This window comes from Cherax quadricarinatus, chromosome 28, assembly GCF_038502225.1.
Source record: "Cherax quadricarinatus isolate ZL_2023a chromosome 28, ASM3850222v1, whole genome shotgun sequence".
In the NCBI taxonomy this organism is placed as follows: domain Eukaryota; kingdom Metazoa; phylum Arthropoda; class Malacostraca; order Decapoda; family Parastacidae; genus Cherax; species Cherax quadricarinatus.
Window position 1 is genome coordinate 17832904 of NC_091319.1, and position 18838 is coordinate 17851741.

An 18838-nucleotide genomic window follows, 5' to 3' on the forward strand; every position below is an offset into this window, starting at 1 on the left:
ATCCCTCTCATACACCGCCACACTTCATACGTTGATACACTCCACACACTGCCACATTCCACATACCGTCACCCTGAGATTAGCCAGCAGTGAGGCTTTATAAAAAGTTCTATTAGTCCACCTATCACACGTACAAAACTACATTCCTCACATCTGTTACCAAGGTGAATCAGTGCAAATACTATTGGAAGTAAATCCACTTTGCTAATGGTTACAAACACCTTACTGGATGCACCTATTTGGCATGTGTGCACACGTTTGTGTTTACTAAATGTCAGCTGATCCTTCAGACACAGACACTTGTGTTGCCCATTCACAGAATATCACGATCAACACATCGATATGTTTCATTTAGTGCACACTGTAACTCTTATGCGATTTTACTGATATAAGTTCAATACTAGTTATCCCTTCCTTATCTCTTGTAAGGGAAGGAAGTTCTCGCTTAACCGTTAGTGATAATTTATCACAAGTTATGTACATTGATGTATCTAAGTAGGAATCTACTGGCAGGGCTGCAGCTGCTCTTGTTGTCACCTCCAGCAGGAGTCTACTGGCAGGGCTGCAGCTGCTCTTGTTGTCACCTCCAGCAGGAGTCTACTGGCAGGGCTGCAGCTGCTCTTGTCACCTCCAACAGGAGTCTACTGGCAGGGCTGCAGCTGCTCTTGTTGTCACCTCCAGCAGGAGTCTACTGGCAGGGCTACAGCTGCTCTTGTTGTCACCTCCAGCAGGAGTCTACTGGCAGGGCTACAGCTGCTCTTCTTGTCACCTACCTCGATAAAAACGATAGCAACTATGTAGAGTTAGGCATAAGAATTAACAACTGGGCTTCTACACTGCAAACTGAATTGTTTGCTATCCTAATGGCACTAAAGTTAACTTATGACACTGAGCATGACTGATTATTACTGATTCTATGTCATCAATGAAGGCTTTTGACTCGAAAAAGTGGGATATAAATACATGCTCAAAAATTCGTGAAAGGATAACTAATGCGTAATTATTGGGATTCCATCAAGCATTGGATTACTCCATCATTAATAAGTTAGCTTGGTGTGCCTGTGCTTAGTATTAGGAATATTAGGAGTGAAGTAAATAATGAAACGATGCTATAGGACTGGAGATGGAAGGCTGAGTATATCTATCACCCACTATGATAACATGAACGTAGATGAGTACGTTTATGGAGCAACTCGCAATGTGAACAGACTGATGTTATAGTAGTCAGGCTTAGACTTGGTAACAAGTACTCACTTTGGCAGACACACAGGTGATGATCAAACCAAATGCAAAGTATGTGGCCAGCCCTATAGTCACTATCTTGAACATTTTGTGCTTAATTGTCCACTTATTGAGGAATATACAGACAGCAGATGTAATATTCCAAGATGTCATGTTAATGAAAATTAGATACCAGACATTTTTTTTTTTTCAACAAGTTGGTCGTCTCCCACCGAGGCAGGGTGACCCAAAAAAGAAAGAAAATCCCCAAAAAGAAAATACTTTCATCATCATTCAACACTTTCACCACACTCGCACATTATCACTGCTTTTGCAGAGGTGCTCAGAATACAACAGTTCAGAAGCATATACGTATAAAGATACACAACATATCCCTCCAAACTGCCAATATCCCAAACCCCTCCTTTAAAGTGCAGGCATTGTACTTCCCATTTCCAGGACTCAAGTCCGACTATAAGAAAATAACCGGTTTCCCTGAATCCCTTCACTAAATATTACCCTGCTCACACTCCAACAGATCGTCAGGTCCCAAGTATCATTCGTCTCCATTCACTCCTATCTAACACGCTTGCTGAAAGTCCAAGCCCCTCGCCCACAAAACCTCCTTTACCCCCTCTTTCCAACCCTTTCGAGGACGACCCCTACCCCTCTTTGCTTCCCCTATAGATTTATATGCTTTCCATGTCATTCTACTTTGATCCATTCTCTCTAAATGACCAAACCACCTCAACAACCCCTCTTCTGCCCTCTGACTAATGCTTTTATTAACTCCACACCTTCTCCTAATTTCCACACTCCGAATTTTCTGTATAATATTTACACCACACATTGCCCTTAGACAGGACATCTCCACTGCCTCCAACCGTCTCCTCGCTGCTGCATTTACCACCCAAGCTTCACATCCATATAAGAGTGTTGGTACTACTATACTTTCATACATTCCCTTCTTTGCCTCCATAGATAACGTTTTTTGACTCCACATATACCTCAACGCACCACTCACCTTTTTTCCCTCATCAATTCTATGATTAACCTCATCCTTCATAAATCCATCCGCCGACACGTCAACTCCCAAGTATCTGAAAACATTCACTTCTTCCATACTCCTCCTCCCCAATTTGATATCCAATTTTTCTTTATCTAAATCATTTGATACCCTCATCACCTTACTCTTTTCTATGTTCACTTTCAACTTTCTACCTTTACACACATTCTCAAACTCATCCACTAACCTTTGCAATTTTTCTTTAGAATCTCCCATAAGCACAGTATCATCAGCAAAAAGTAACTGTGTCAATTCCCATTTTGAATTTGATTCCCCATAATTTAATCCCACCCCTCTCCCGAACACCCTAGCATTTACTTCTTTTACAACCCCATCTATAAATATATTAAACAACCATGGTGACATTACACATCCCTGTCTAAGACCTACTTTTACCGGGAAATATTCTCCCTCTCTTCTACACACCCTAACCTGAGCCTCACTATCCTCATAAAAGCTCTTTACAGCATTTAGTAACTTACCACCTATTCCATAAACTTGCAACATCTGCTACATTGCTCCTCTATCCACTCTATCATATGCCTTTTCTAAATCCATAAATGCAATAAAAACTTCCCTACCTTTATCTAAATACTGTTCACATATATGCTTCAATGTAAACACTTGATCTACACATCCCCTACCCACTCTGAAGCCTCCTTGCTCATCCGCAATTCTACATTCTGTCTTACCTCTAATTCTTTCAATTATAACTCTACCGTATACTTTTCCTGGTATACTCAGTAAACTTATTCCTCTATAATTTTTACAATCTCTTTTGTCCCCTTTCCCTTTATATAAAGGGACTATACATGCTCTCCGCCAATCCCTAGGTACCTTCCCCTCTTTCATACATTTATTAAACAAAAGTACCAACCACTCCAACACTATATCCCCCCCTGCTTTTAACATTTCTGTCATGATCCCATCAGTTCCAGCTGCTTTACCCCCTTTCATTCTACGTAATGCCTCACGTACCTCCACCACACTTACAGTCTGCTCTTCTTCACTCCTAAAAGATGGTATACCTCCCTGGCCAGTGCATGAAATTACCGCCTCCCTTTCTTCCTCAACATTTAAAAGTTCCTCAAAATATTCTCGCCATCTACCTAATACCTCCCTCTCCCCATCTACTAACTCCCCTACTCTGTTTTTAACTGACAAATCCATACTTTCCCTAGGCTTTCTTAACTTGTTTAACTCACTCCAAAATTTTTTCTTATTTTCATTAAAATTTCTTGACAGTGCCACTCCCACTCTTTCATCTGCTCTCCTTTTGCACTCTCTCACCACTCTCTTCACCTTTCTTTTACTCTCCATATACTCTGCTCTTCTTATAACACTTCTGCTTTGCAACAGTTAAGTCAACTTTAAGATATAAATCCAGATGTACTCCTATTAACCCTTTCGGGGCCTAGTTCCTAGGCCTTTTATGTAAAAATATGCTCTTGCGCTACCGTCCACAGGGTGGATATGGGGTATATAATAAACTAACAGCTTCAGCGGCAAATTTTCGAAAAATATAATAATAGCCCCTTTATTGTGAAGAAAAGACGCGCGTTGCAAGGCTCTTACTGGGACAAGGTTGTACTCTGTTGTTGGCAGGATGGTTACTGTCTGCCAATATACCCAGATAGGTTAGCAGATAGTAACCATCCAGGTATATACTACTACCCAGGTAGCAGTCTGTAGTACAGCAGCCATCCAAGGAGGTACTACTACCAAGATAGGTTGGTAGACAGCAACCCTCCAGGAAAGAACTACTGTTCTGTCAAATGATTTCAAAATGGAAATCTATTATTTAAATATTTTGCACTCTGACAGGATCGTTGATCTTTTCTTTCTCTCTCATGAACACTTAAGATTGCCGTGAACTTCTTACATTCAGTATACACATACTTTTACTTTCCTATGTGCTTCTTAATAATTCTTCATCCTGTAATATTTCCTTTTCAACATACGAGACCTGATCTGAGATCAGACTACGGGGAATTTAATCCCACAACTTCTTAATAGTTAACAAAACAAACTATTCGGATCTAACCTCTTTGTCGTGGATCCAATCGTTAGTGTTTGTGGCTCACAGGTTTATCTGGTTCGGCTTGTTCTCTCTAGATTAGATTTGTAATTATATATATCAACAATGTATCTCTTAAATCTTTTGTACCATATTATGTAATAAAATATTCCTACTGGTAAAATATATATATATATATATATATATATATATATATATATATATATATATATATATATATATATATATATATATATATATATATATATATATATATATATATATATATATATATATATATATATATATATATATATATATATATATATATATATATATATATATATATATATATATATATATATATATATGTCGTGCCGAATAGATAAAACTTGTTATTTTGGCTTTAACAGCAACGCTTTTCTTGCCGGATAAGGCAAGCAAAAATTTGTATATGCAATAATTAAGCAAAATTCATTCTGAACCTAACGAAAAAATATATTTCATTGTGTATTATTAAATTATTGTATACTATCTAAAATATATTTAGTTGGAATAGGCTAAGTTAAATTGCGCTTGTTATAATAAGGTTAGGTAAGTTTTCTAAGATTCTTCTGGTACAAAATTATTAATTTTTACATTAAAATAAATGAAAAAATATATCTTTAAACTTATAAGAGAAAATTTTATAAAGCATTTAATTTTAAACCAGTTCTTGCTAATTGACCAAGTTTACCAATTTGGCGCACGCACGCACGCACGCACGCACGCGCACACACACACACACACACACACACACACACACACACACACACACACACACACACACACATACACACACACACACACACATACACACACATACACACACACACATGGGATGTTCCAGAGATGGGACACAGACACAAGAGGTCACAATTGGAAGTTGAAGACTCAGATGAATCAAAGGGATGTTAGGAAGTATTTCTTCAGTCAGAGTAGTCAAGCCGTGGAATAGCCTAGAAAGTGAAGTAGTGGAGGCGGGAACCATACATAGTTTTAAGGCGAGGTATGATAAAGCTCATGGAGCAGGGAGAGAGAGGACCTAGTAGCAATCAGTGAAGAGGCGGGGCCAGGAGCTATGACTCGACCCCTGCAACCACAAATAGGTGAGTACAAATAGGTGAGTACACACACACACACACACATACACACACACACACACACACACACACACACACACACACACACACACACACACACACACACATATATATATATATATATATATATATATATATATATATATATATATATATATATATATATATATATATATATATATATATTCACTGTGTATAAATTCAGTCAAGCACCAGAATTGCTGAGAATACTTGAAAGTAACATGAATTATACTCCTTGGAACAGAAGAGAGAAAAATGCAGCAAAATTTACACCTAAAAACTCTGGAGGTATTGATTCTCAACCTACACACCGAAATCACTCCCTACGGGAGCAAAAGGTTGGCAGACTGTGCAAAAAATACCTCTTGTGAAAAACGAAGGTGCAATAAGTACACTAGACTTTGTAACAAACATCCTTCATACTTAAGGGGAATTGCCAACAGACTGTCGTGAAGAGGAAGCTTGATAAGCTTCTCCAATGAGTTCCTGATTAGCTGGGAGGTGGTGCATACGCTGTACTCAGTGCTGCTAGCATCACAGAGTACAATGGTGGCCTGGTTTGGGCCCGGGCCGTCGAGACGATAGCTGTTGGTTATCGTTCAATCAGTGGATCAGACGTAAACACACAGAGTTACCATGTATACGAAAGTACAGTAACCATAAATAAGTAATCCTGTACATGATGCAGAACTTCAGGACTGCAATATAAAAAATACCATTCACTAGTATTTTTGAATGATGAGAATAATTGACCTTGACCTAGCAAGTTATCAAGATTATATATATACTGTGTTGTACGTGTTATCAGAAACTAGATATGGGTTATCAGGTGGTGCAGCCTGAACCATACAATGTATGTAAAGATGAGAATACTAATTAAAATGTTACTTAAATTATTTTTCTGTATAATTGTATTTATTTTTATCATGTAAATAATATTGATGCTAATAATCGATATTTCTGAAGTATTTTTATTTTAAAGTTATAATGAATTTATTGAAAAATATATTGAATGCGTTATTTGGATTATACTCTCTAGAATACTACTGGCGTAAATGTCAACACACATCTTTTATCTCTTAGTCGTCCTGTTGTCATCGCTCCTGCAACCCGGTCTCTGACCAGCCCTCTTAAATATACCAAATATGAGCTGAAATTCGTAAGGTTTTAGCTATCTTACGTGTTCATGAGACAGCAGCAGCAATACTGCCAGAGTGCAAAACTTTTAACAAACCATCGCTCAATACTCTCATGACTGGACGGTATTACCTCCTTGCAGCCTAGTCTCACACCGCTTGTGACAGTCAAGTAAATTTAAACTTGTCCTGGGTTCACTGTCACCTTGCCACACTACCACGGATGTTTTAAGAACATAAGAAAGGAGGAATACTGCAGCAGGCCTACTGGCCAATGTGAGGCCTGCACCTGTGTTCGAACCAGAGTACCCCACACACTACTATTTTCCGCCCCTTCCTTCCCTCTCCTGCCTAGCCTATTTCCCCGTTCTTGTCTAATGTCTTTCCCATTCCCTCTATCCATCTGCCTCACCACTGCATCTCATTATTCAGCACTATTCCACTTTCATCTTCGATATTCTTATGTGTTGTAATTTTTTTTATCAGTGCCAGGTGCGTTCATTTCATTGATCAACGCGGTCAAATTGTTCTTCTTGTCTCAAAATTACCTACCTACCCACCATTACCAATACCATTATCACCGCTACCACTATCACCACTACAACAATTATATAATCTACAATTACCACTACCACTGCAATCGTTATAACACCAGCTTTACATTCATATTAAAAGCTCTTTACAGTAGCACCGTCACTGTACTGATAACTCTATAATCATAGTAACAAACCATATATTCGTAACTCCGGCGCTATATAGAGCATCACCCACCTGGGATACAAGTGCGGCAGATAGTATTGTTTATACAACCCAAGGTATGGGAAATATTTCGAGAGGGAGGCGCAGCCAGAGAGAATGCCAATGTTGTTTGTTTACAGAGGAAAGCCAGTCACTAGTACTGGTGCCCAGGTGGGTGCTAGTCACTAGTAGTAGTGCTCAAGGAAAGGGGTCACTAGTACTGGTGCTCAGAGAGGGTGTCACTAGTACTGGTGCTAAGGGGGCTGGGACCATCACTAGTATGGTTCCAGTCACTAGTACTGGTGCCCAGGCAGGTGCCAGTCAGTGGCACCTTTACTCACGTGTTTCTAAATTTAAGTCCCCTCAAGGAAGGTTCCTTGATGTTGGTGAGGGGCTCTTGATTTAGGGAATTGGATCTGTGCTCCAGTTCCCCGAATTAAGCCTGAATGCCTTCCACATCCCCCCCCAGGCGCTGTATAATCCTCCGGGTTTAGCGCTTCCCCCTTGATTATAATAATAATAATAACCTAAATTTAAGTGTGAATCTCCTCTTAAAAGTAGTGTTTTGGTATTGTTTTTCAGAACCTAATATGTCCCCTTTTATTTATGCTTATGATCCATTTATCCTTCTTGTGTGTTTTATCCGCTTATTCTCTTCGTGTCCCCTCTTAAGTGTTTTTTTTTTTATCCTCTTCATTGGTATCCCCTCTTAGTTTTCTGTGCGAAACTTCGTGAGAAGCCGTTCAAAAATGGGGATTAACCGATGTTAAATAAATGTAGGGTATGTGGGAACAGTGTGTACCTGGTCACAGCCCCCGCGGTAGGGTCCCAGACCAGGTCTCTTGGTTGCTGGCTTGATGGAGCAGGGTATTAGTGCCTGCAACCCAACGAATGCACCACAACCAGGCTGACCAGGAACCGATTTTTAGGAATTTGTCGAGGTGTATGCGAGTACTTGAGGTGTACGTTTACTGAAAGTGTGTCAGAATTTATCAGACAGTTTGCCAGCCGTATGGGCTGTCAACTATAACAGGGTTATTAAGGTCGTATTTCACCTAGCATTACAATCACGAAGATCTAGATTTCTATGATAGAAATTCATCGAAGCTCTCGGTACACATCCTTAAAAGTAACTAAGTTTATTTAGGTATAGGTGCACATAAGCACAATTATCATACATAGTAACATGTAAATTCCCTACGATAACCTCACAAAAAGTCAGTGACTTATTTCCATTGGGGTCCTAACGATGTACTATATACGCTGAGAAATACAGCTCGCAATGTAAATACACAGAAATACGTTTCGCGGTGTATACAGAAATAAAACTCGCGACCTTACATATCCAATTTGCCGTAATATCTATAAGAGACTTCAGGTAGTTTCAGTATCAATAAAAAAAAAAACACTCCACCAAGCCTACTGGATCATGTTAGGTAAATATTGTATATTAGCTGGTCTGGGACCGGGCAACCTAGGGGGGGGGGGGGTGAACACTGCATTAATAGCCTTCAGGTGACAGGGTCACACTCAGTTATTTCAATACCATCACTAGCGCTTGGTACTAGGAAAATAAGTTAGGATAACATTAGAGTTTGCTGATGTGTTACTAGGTTTGAAAGTAATATGTTGGAAATATTGGTTGCAATATTCGAGGTAGTTAGTACTCACACCCGAGGTAGGTTGTACTCACACCCGAGGTAGGTTGTACTCACACCCGAGGTAGGTTGTACTCACACCCGAGGTAGGTTGTACTCGCACTCGAGGTAGGTCTTACTCACACTCGAGGTAGGTCCTACTCTCACTCGAGGTAGGTCCTACTCTCACTCGAGGTAGGTCCTACTCACACTCGAGGTAGGTCCTACTCACACTCGAGGTAGGTCCTACTCACACTCGAGGTAGGCCCTACTCACACTCGAGGTAGGCCCTACTCTCACTCGAGGTAGGTCCTACTGACACTCGAGGTAGGCCCTACTCACACTCGAGGTAGGCCCTACTCACACTCGAGGTAGGTCCTACTCACACTCGAGGTAGGTCCTACTCACACTCGAGGTAGGTCCTACTCACACTCGAGGTAGGTCCTACTCACACTCGAGGTAGGTCCTACTCACACTCGAGGTAGGCCCTACTCACACTCGAGGTAGGCCCTACTCTCACTCGAGGTAGGCCCTACTCACACTCGAGGTAGGCCCTACTCACACTCGAGGTAGGCCCTACTCACACTCGAGGTAGGTCCTGCTCTCACTCGAGGTAGGTCCTACTCTCACTCGAGGTAGGTCCTACTCACACTCGAGGTAGGTCCTACTCACACTCGAGGTAGGTCTTACTCTCACTCGAGGTAGGTCCTACTCACACTCGAGGTAGGTCCTACTCACACTCGAGGTAGGTCCTACTCACACTCGAGGTAGGTCCTACTCTCACTCGAGGTAGGTCCTACTCTCACTCGAGGTAGGTCCTACTCGCACTCAACCATTACCGTCCATATATTTGTTTTCCAAATCATATTTTTACCACCAAAGCTTAAAGAAGGAAAATATGTTCATCTTGCCAGAAGTGCGCAGACATCAGATGCAAATCAACTTTGCCAACCACAGCACACCCTCCCATCCTTTAGAGTGCACGCAGTCTTCTTCCGAAATCCAAGACTCAGGCCAGACTAGCCAGTTTTTCTGGACACATTTTTTAAATGCTAGAAACATTGATAGAGATAAGAGGTTTAAAGGCACGTGAGCAAACATTAGGACATGTTAGAAAATGATCAAGGTCCCAGGACCGAAACTTTTTTCTAATAAGTATGTCCGAATGTTTGCTTACGTGCTTTTAAACTTCCTTTTTAAATGTTACTTTGCTCGCACTCCACGTCAAATACCTCCCCCCCCCTCAAAAAAAAGTATCTCCCTTCATTCTGGTCTAGCACTTTCACACATCTAATTGACTCGAGCGTTTAGCGCTGAAAACCTCCTTCACCCTATCCCTCCAACCCTCCCTAGAACATCCTTCACAAAACATTACCTTGCTCATACTCCAACAGCTCGTCAAGTTCCAAAAACCATTTCTCTCCACTCCCATCTAGCACGCTTACACATGCCTGCTGTATGTCCAAGCCCCTTGCACACAAAACCTCCTTCCATCCTGGTTTATATACCCTCTTGCTACGTTATATCTTTGATGACAAACCTGCCAGTTTGTTGCATTTTACAACCTTTCGCAGAAGCAATACTTACCTTAACCCTTTCAAAATGTGAATCTGCAATATTGATTTACTTGATCCCAATGTGTATGCCTTTTTCATTTGCATCCGTATATAATATCCTTGCTTATTCTATGTCTTCCAATGGAGCATAAGTTCATTGCTCTTGATCTGCGTAGGAAACAAAGCATTCAGTACCCTGTACTCGCCTAATGTGGTTCCAAAGGTCGTATCTCGGCTTCTTATGATCTAAACTCACACGCACTACCCCAGCTGGAATTTTAATTTACTTGAAGCGCTAAAGTCGTGTGGGTCATTCAGCGCAAGGAGTGTTCGAGGCTTGATCCTCCATCCGCCAGCCAGCCATGCAGGCTGAGGGGAGAATCTAACCCTGCTGGAGGAGCCGTCCTCTCACTACGCCTCATAAACGTGTTCTTTTTAACTTTTTCTCCCGAGACACTCCACTGTCTGACGTAGTCTACCCGTCTTTTGCAGTTTGTGATTAATACAAACAGGTTTATTAAACGTCCAGAATCTGTGTAAGAAAACGGTGTAAAATAAGGGGTGGTTGCCACACTTGAAGATAGCATTAAGTAGTAGGCCGAAATATAAGTTACTTTGCCTCGCTAACAGGAAACTAAGGATTAAATTTCCATTGCTCAGTGCAGTGAATGAAGAATGCAGGCTTACCGTTTCTTTAATAATAAACTGGTAAATGGTGCTTAAAGCCTATCGACAACACTAGGATCATTAAGGCTGCACATCTTTTCACTCCCAGACAAGCATAATCCTTAAAATAGGGATTAAAGTAAACTCTCAGCATAGATTCACTGAGAGAAATACACTTCTTGGTGTTTATATCCTGTAATAATTAGTAATAATGATAATATGTGGTAACACATTGATTTCTTCGACTAAAATGTAAACATCACTTAAAGCGGGGTCAGTCTCGAGATACTCTGAAAATGTAATCTTTCCGTACTACCGCCCACACCCATCACGCATTGAATCACTTCACCATAAAATTAACAAGTTAGCCCCCAGAAAAGTACTCCGAAGGAAAATGCAAATATATCTTTTGGTGTGTGTGTGTGCCTAGCGTTAGGAGAGAAGCAAATAATGAAACAACGTTTTAGGAATGCAGTCAGAAGCCGGGGTAAATCTATCACCCATTCTGATAACATGAAAGTGGATAAGTACGTTTGTGAACACGTATTGGGGACGTCATATAGGTACTCTGCTGCATGTGCTGGGACGACACAACAGGTAGCCTATTGCAAGTTTTGGGGGGAGGTCACAATAGGTAGCCTAGTGCACGTACTGGGGACGTCACAATAGATAGTATCGGGTTAGATCGGAGGTCATTTCCAACCCTCAGGAGAGAAAGAGAGGAGGGATGGAGGGAGGAAAGGGGGTACGGAGAGATATACAAATGTCAACCTACTTGTTGGCTAGAGGAATCTTTGACCAGTCGTAATCTTCCAGAATCTTGGCCACAGCATCACTGATCTCCCCGGAGAAGTTAGGCGCCCCAGAGAGCAGGACGGTCTCCACCACCCCTCGCTCATCAACACCTCTGCTGGAGATGGTGTTCCTACCCAGGTCTCCATTGACAGTGCTGGAGGCCGTGGTGGTGGAGATGACGCTGGCGAGGGTGGTGGTGGAGAGGGCACTGGTCGGTGGTGGTGGTGGAGGAGGAGGCACTCCCCCGTTGACGGACGCCAAGTACGACTTCACCGTCGTTTTGTGATCGTTTGTCTGTGTCTGTGATGGAGGGACGACCCCGCAGGGTCTGCTGTTGGCGTCGGGGGGACAGTAGGTGCCCCCTCCCTCGGGCAAGAGCGGTGACACACGCTCTTTTTTCACAGACTCCATTTTCTGGGCGCCCTCTGTGTCCGGTCCTCCGTCGAGGGAGAATAAGTCAATTGTTTCAAAGATTTGCGGAATTTTCTAGATGTCTCGAACGGTCACTTTGACGCTCCGAACGAGAAAGAAAAAAAAGCTACTTTGCCTGGGCCCAGAGGAGAGCCATGAACGATACCGTCTCCCACACAATGCTGCACTTATTCCCGTAGAAACAAAAAGTCTTAACCTGGAGGCAAGGAGCGCATCAGGTGCGCAGGAACAATGCGTCTCAGTAGAGGGGGTAGCGGGGTGTAGCACGTGCTGCTGGCAGGTTGTCACACACACTCACACACACGCACGCGGGGGCTCTCACAAGCTACTCTTCCCGGTCTCCACGCTCACTAAGCTCCCGTTGTCCCAACTCAAATAGATTAGTCTTACTTCACTGACTGCTGCTCCTACACAGATGCTCCTTGTCCGCAGCCTCAGATGCAGAATCCAGCCGCCTCGCCCCGCCCACGTAACCATCCGCAGCCAATCACCAGCCGCGCTGATAATCTCCCTTCCCCCAATTGGTCCGCCGGAGATTCCTAGTGGGCGGGGCCACGAATCCGGATTTGTTTACGCTTTTCACTTTCTTGAAAAACGACCACTTTCCAACCAATTAAAAAACACTGACAGTATTACGTATCATCACCCAACCTACACAATAAACTAAAACGCCAAAATAAATATCAAAAAGACAGTAAAATAGACAAAAATAATAAAATCTAGTACAATTTCCGAAGTGGCAAGGCCCATTAGCAAGTATTTTAGGGCTTTGTCTTATCCCCCCGAATTAAAGACGCGTGTCAACACCATCACTTATTTGTCGGTAAATGGCTCTCAGGTCGGTGCTGTACAATGGGTGATCAGACGATAACTGTGTCTTGATGGTGTCAGCACTCCAACTTACTAACAAACTTATGATGCTGGGGTCTTAGAAGTTTCATGTGGATACATAGACGTGCTCACGTTATTATTACTATTGTTCTCATTAATATTATTATTATTATTGTTCAAACTTCGGTAATGTGAAATAAAATTATAATTCTCTCGACTGGACGGTAGTGGCTAGTTTATTGTGCACTCCATATCCACCAGTGGACGGTAGTGGCTAGTTTATTGTGCACTTCATATCCATGCACTGGACGGTAGTGGCTAGTTTATTGTGCACCTCATATTCATCCAGTGGATGGTAGCTCAATAAGAAACGGATATAAAAAAAATCCACGAAATACGCTTCAAGCCTAATAGTACTAACTGGAGTGTGTACTCTCCAAGTTGTATTTGCGGGGTCGAGTCTTGGCTCCTGGCCTGACCTCTTAAGGCACAATCGCGGGCATTATTGCTTCCTGGCTTTATCATACCTGCTCTTGAAACTGGATATTGAGTTTGCTTTTACCACTTAATCATCTCGCTCACTCCATTTATTTGCCATCCTGAGACTGAAAAAGTATTTCCTAACATCCCTGTGGCTGTGTACTTAGTCTGCTCTGTTAAAGCCTCTGAGTATCTTGTATGTTGTAATCATGTCTCCACTAACCGTCCTAAAGCGGTAAGGCTCAGTTCATGCAATCTATCTTCATAACTCAATCTTCTCAGCTCTGGGACTAGTCTAGGTTGCAAGCCTTTGGACCTTTCCGAGTATTCGTATATGCTTGATCAGGTGAGGGCTCCATGCTGGTGCTGCATACTCCATGATGGGCCTAACATATGTCGTCTAGTCGTAAAAGATTGTTGATTTTTCTGAGGGCAATTCTATGATTGTTTATCCTGGCATATGTTACAGATGCTATTCGATTTATGAACACTTCTGGCGATATGCTGGGCGTGATGTTCACCCCAAATCCTTACTTTGCCTACAATACCTTCTATAGAATCCCTCGGTTTACATTACCTTCTACAGCATCCCTTAGTTTACATTACCTTTAACAGCATCCCTCAGTTTAGATTACCTTCTACAGCATCCCTCAGTTTGCATTACCTTCTACAGCATCCCTCGGTTTACATTACCTTATACAGCATCCCTCAGTTTGTTTACATTACCTTAGCATCAGTGGTCAAACAAGCTGAGTTTTTCTTCAAAAATATTGTTTCTGATTTTTTCCTGTAGACTAATATACTTAAATTAACGTAGTATGCATTTATTTTTAGCTTCGCACCAAAATTCGCCAAGCCTAAATTTAATTATTTAACATTATTGAGATATATCGTAATGTTCCTTTTTTTTCCGCTGTCATTGCTACTGTTATTTTTTTTAGTTAAGGCAAGTCAGGAACTATTGGCTGAAAAGCACGACCTGATCACATAAGGATGTGATTCAGTAATTAGCTTGTGTACGAATGGTATATAATACCGACAAGATGAGATTAAGACACATGTGCAACATCTGGGTATCTTTATTGTAGACGTTTCGCCATCCAGTGGCTTTATCAATACAAATTCTAGGACATAATTAGCTTACCAGGAAAACAGAGGGATGTTTTCTGGGGTCATACGAGATCCAAACATGGCGAATCTGGAGGAAAGTTAGCAAACTTAAGAGGCACGTAAGTTCCTCCGTCTTCTAATAACATGTTCATTTTTCCACTATAAACTACCTTGTCCATAATTATTATCGCATTTGTTTTGTCTGTTTCGTAAGGAGAAGTCCAGGATCTTTCCTTAATTCATGGTATAACTTAACAAATCTTTGAGGGCAATTGTGTTCGCTCAGACATCTACAACACACACACACACACACACACACACACACACACACACACACACACACACACACACACACACACACACACACATATATATATATAAAATCGTGTGTATATGTATGTGTGTGCGCGCGCACGCGCGCAGTACTCGCGTACAGGTGATAAAAGATGCAAAACAACCACAGGGGGAGTTGAATATACACTTTGTTTTACTTTGAATCCCCTGGAGTTAAGCATCACTGACAGGTGGTGGACGGGTGACATGCAGCTTTTGTAACCCTCATGTAGTTGACAGGATTCGATCTAATAAATCATTCAACCTGTTTGCTGTACGCTATTCAACATCCATCTTTTCTGCTGGATGTGATTCAACATTCAGGCCAAATCCAAAACAGTTTTCTCACATTATCTGGAAAGGGACACAATTTTCGATATCCAGAAAGTGCAGCAATAGTTTATAACGAGCAGCATTAAATAATCATTTGTTATTGTGGGTTATTAGTGACGTTGTTGTGACGGCACTTGACGAAAACCTTATTGCAGTCGTAGTGAAAATATTATCACAGCTATAGACGTGAAAAGATTCGTTACCCTCCTCTTAGGTCTTTGAGATTCGACGCTTCTTCGTGGAGCAGCGATCACCACACAGATAGAGACATCAGCGGGGAGATGTTCTGTACATCCTCTGTTTCTCTCGGTCTTCAGCGTCTTTCATTTCTCGTTTGTAGTCCATCATTTTGTTTTACTCATTAGAATCTTTCCTGCCACACACCATCAATATCTCTTATTCTTCTGTTGTATAGCATTAGTGTATCTCATCTGTTGCACACTGTTAGCATCTCTTGTTACATGCTATTAACATTTCTCCATGACCCGTGCAATCTAACTCAGCATGGATTTAGAGCAGGAAGAGCATCTTACAATTACCAGATCACTGTGACAGGATTATGGAGGCTTTACAAGAATCCCAAAATGCGTTCAAGTGTTATTCTGGAATGATAACCCATTGGCGTGAAGCTCAGCTCTGTAGAACACACCGACAAAAACTGTAAGAGGATATAACATAATTTTCAAGTGGGCGCTAGAAAAAACATGATGTTTAATGGAAACAAATTTAAATTTCTCACATGTGGAAAGAACTCCAATGGGGCAGTATAGAGAACGAAAGGAACATGTAAAATATTGGGTATAATGTGAACTGACCTGTCATTAGAGAACATAATAAATCAAATGATATGAAAGGAAAAAAGTGACAGGGTTGATAATGAGAACTTTCTAAACAAGAGAAATAATGTCAGTGGTGACATTATTAAAATCACTTGTGCTCCGTCACTTAAGAGTATTACTCGGTGATGATAATTTTGCTCAAGGTTTTGCTCAAGGCCTACACATAGCCAGTAAAACATTTAAACTATTGGGAACACGTCCAAGAACTGGAAAAGTGCTGTCTGAAGAAAAGGAAATAGAAATACGCGATATTATATTCTTGGACGGTACCAGAGGGCCTATTCTCGAATCTTCACACTGCCATAGCATACTGGAGAGAGAGAGAGAGAGAGAGAGAGAGAGAGAGAGAGAGAGAGAGAGAGAGAGAGAGAGAGAGAGAGAAATGTAAAATAGACCCAGTGAAGAGCAGGGACGCCCTGGGCACAACATCAGAGTACTATATCAGTATTCTTGGGCCAAGACTACTCTTATTTATCCTGCTACCAGCATATATTGGAAATGTTGCTGGAACCAGCTTAGACGTCTGTATGGGGAAACTGGATCACTACCTCAGCTGTGGGCCAGATCAACAAGTCAGTGATGGATTTGTGGGTCGACGAACCGCGAGCAGCTCTGTCAGTCTGTATGGCTTGACAGAGCTGCTGGAGAGCGAAACGTTGCCACAATAAAATGTCACATTAGTTGCACTTGCGTCCTTTTACGTAACATATTGTCGGTAATTCTACCAACTTGAATACAACAATAGCCTAGTAAATCAGGCAATCAACAGGGAACCTTCGGTTGAGTCAAGCAAACTAGAGCTAAAAGTATGAAGCTGACCAGAAGAGGCATTCTCCAGTTATCGTCTGGATTCCATTTTTTAACTGTTAGTATATTGTAAATGGTTTACGTACAGAACCTGAGTTTAACTTGTTCCATCTTTCTCATAAGTTGCCTCAGCTATTGAGTGAACCATTCAAATGAGACAGTCACAATATTATAATACCAAAATACCACATCATTTTAAAAATGACAGTTCTGATAGGGAAAAATAACACTCTTGAATAGCAATGCTAACCTTTCAAGTAGGAGAAAACAGTGTTGAAAGATTGAGACCGTGGACGGTAGAGTTTATCGTGCACCTCGTACCCATCCCGTGGACGGTAGCGCAAGAACATGCGGATTCACAAAGATCTACAACTTACTTGAACAGAGTGGCTACTGGAGTTCAGTTTAACTGCGCAAGATCACGATAGTCGGCGAGTGAGAGAACCCAGAGGCATGATGCACAGACTGGAAGGTAAAAATAATAAAAAAACGTTAAACAAGGAACAAATATCACCTGGAACACCCACCCACACCCACTCATGTATTTATCTAACCTATTTTTAAAGCGACACAACGTTTTAGCCTCTATAACTGTACTCGGGAGTTTGTTCCACTCATCCACAACTCTATTACCAAACCATTGCTTTCCTATACCCTTCCTGAATCTGAATTTTTCCAACTTGAAGCCATTGCTGCGAGTCCTGTCTTTACCGGAGATTTTCAGCACGCTATTTAGATCCCTTTTATTTATTCCTGTTTTCCATTTATACACCTCGATCATATCCCCCCGAAAGGTGTAGAATTAGGGGCGATATGATCGAGGTGTATAAATGGAAAACAGGAATAAATAAAGGGGATGTAAATAGCGTGCTGAAAATTTCCGGCCAAGACAGGACTCGCAGCAATGGTTTCAAGATGGAAAAATTCAGATTAGGAAGGATATAGGAAAGCACTGGTTTGGTGATGAGTGGATGAGTAGAACAAACTCCCAAGTACAGTTATAGAGGCTAAAACGTTGTGTCGCTTTAAAAATAGGTTAGATAAATACACGAGTGGGTGTGAGTTGGACCTGACTAGCTTGTGCTGCTCAGTCTGATGCCGTGCTCCTTCCGTAAGTGGAAGTGACCTGACTAGGTGGGTCGTTGGGCTTATGGGGGGACATGGACCTGCTTCGCATGGGTCAGTAGGCCTCCTGCAGTGTTCCTTCTTTCTTATGTTCTTATTACGAGTGATCACATCCACCTCATGAGCTCACTGTATGAGAAGTTCACACGCCTAACGACCAGCCAAGGGAACCTAAGAGATGTTCAGAGAACAATATGTATGTATGAAAGCCGACATTTGTGGCAGCATATTGAAGGTTAGTGGTTCCCGCCAGGACTACGTGAGAGAAGTCACTCGCTACGTGAGAGAATTTATTGGGTGATTCTAAGGAAGCTGGAAGAAAATGAAGTAAGTTGGTGACAACACAGCAGTCACGTGCCAGATATTCTGAGGGAATGACAACGTTCATGGGGACTGACAAGGTTCACGGGGACTGAGAGGAATCACTGGGACTGACAAGGTTTATGGGGCCTGACAGGACTCACGGGGACTAACAGATCTCACAGGGACTGACAAGAGTCTTCTGCCTCATACCTCCCATTTCCTGCCCCTTAACTCCCATCTCATGCCACTT

The 18838-nt window shown here is 41.7% G+C and overlaps 1 protein-coding gene across 2 annotated transcripts in view; it reads right to left on the reverse strand.

Moving 5' to 3' along the window:
* The window catches only part of LOC128693320 (transcription factor SOX-8), a 98369-nt gene extending 85535 nt beyond the window's left edge, over positions 1-12834 (reverse strand). For both annotated transcript variants that reach the window (XM_053782941.2, XM_053782940.2), the window contains exon 1: positions 11976-12834. In XM_053782941.2, the coding sequence (XP_053638916.1) occupies positions 11976-12406 (431 nt within the window). In that variant the 5' untranslated portion in view covers positions 12407-12834. The remainder of the gene's footprint in view (positions 1-11975) is intronic.
* Positions 12835-18838: the final 6004 nt, after the last annotated feature.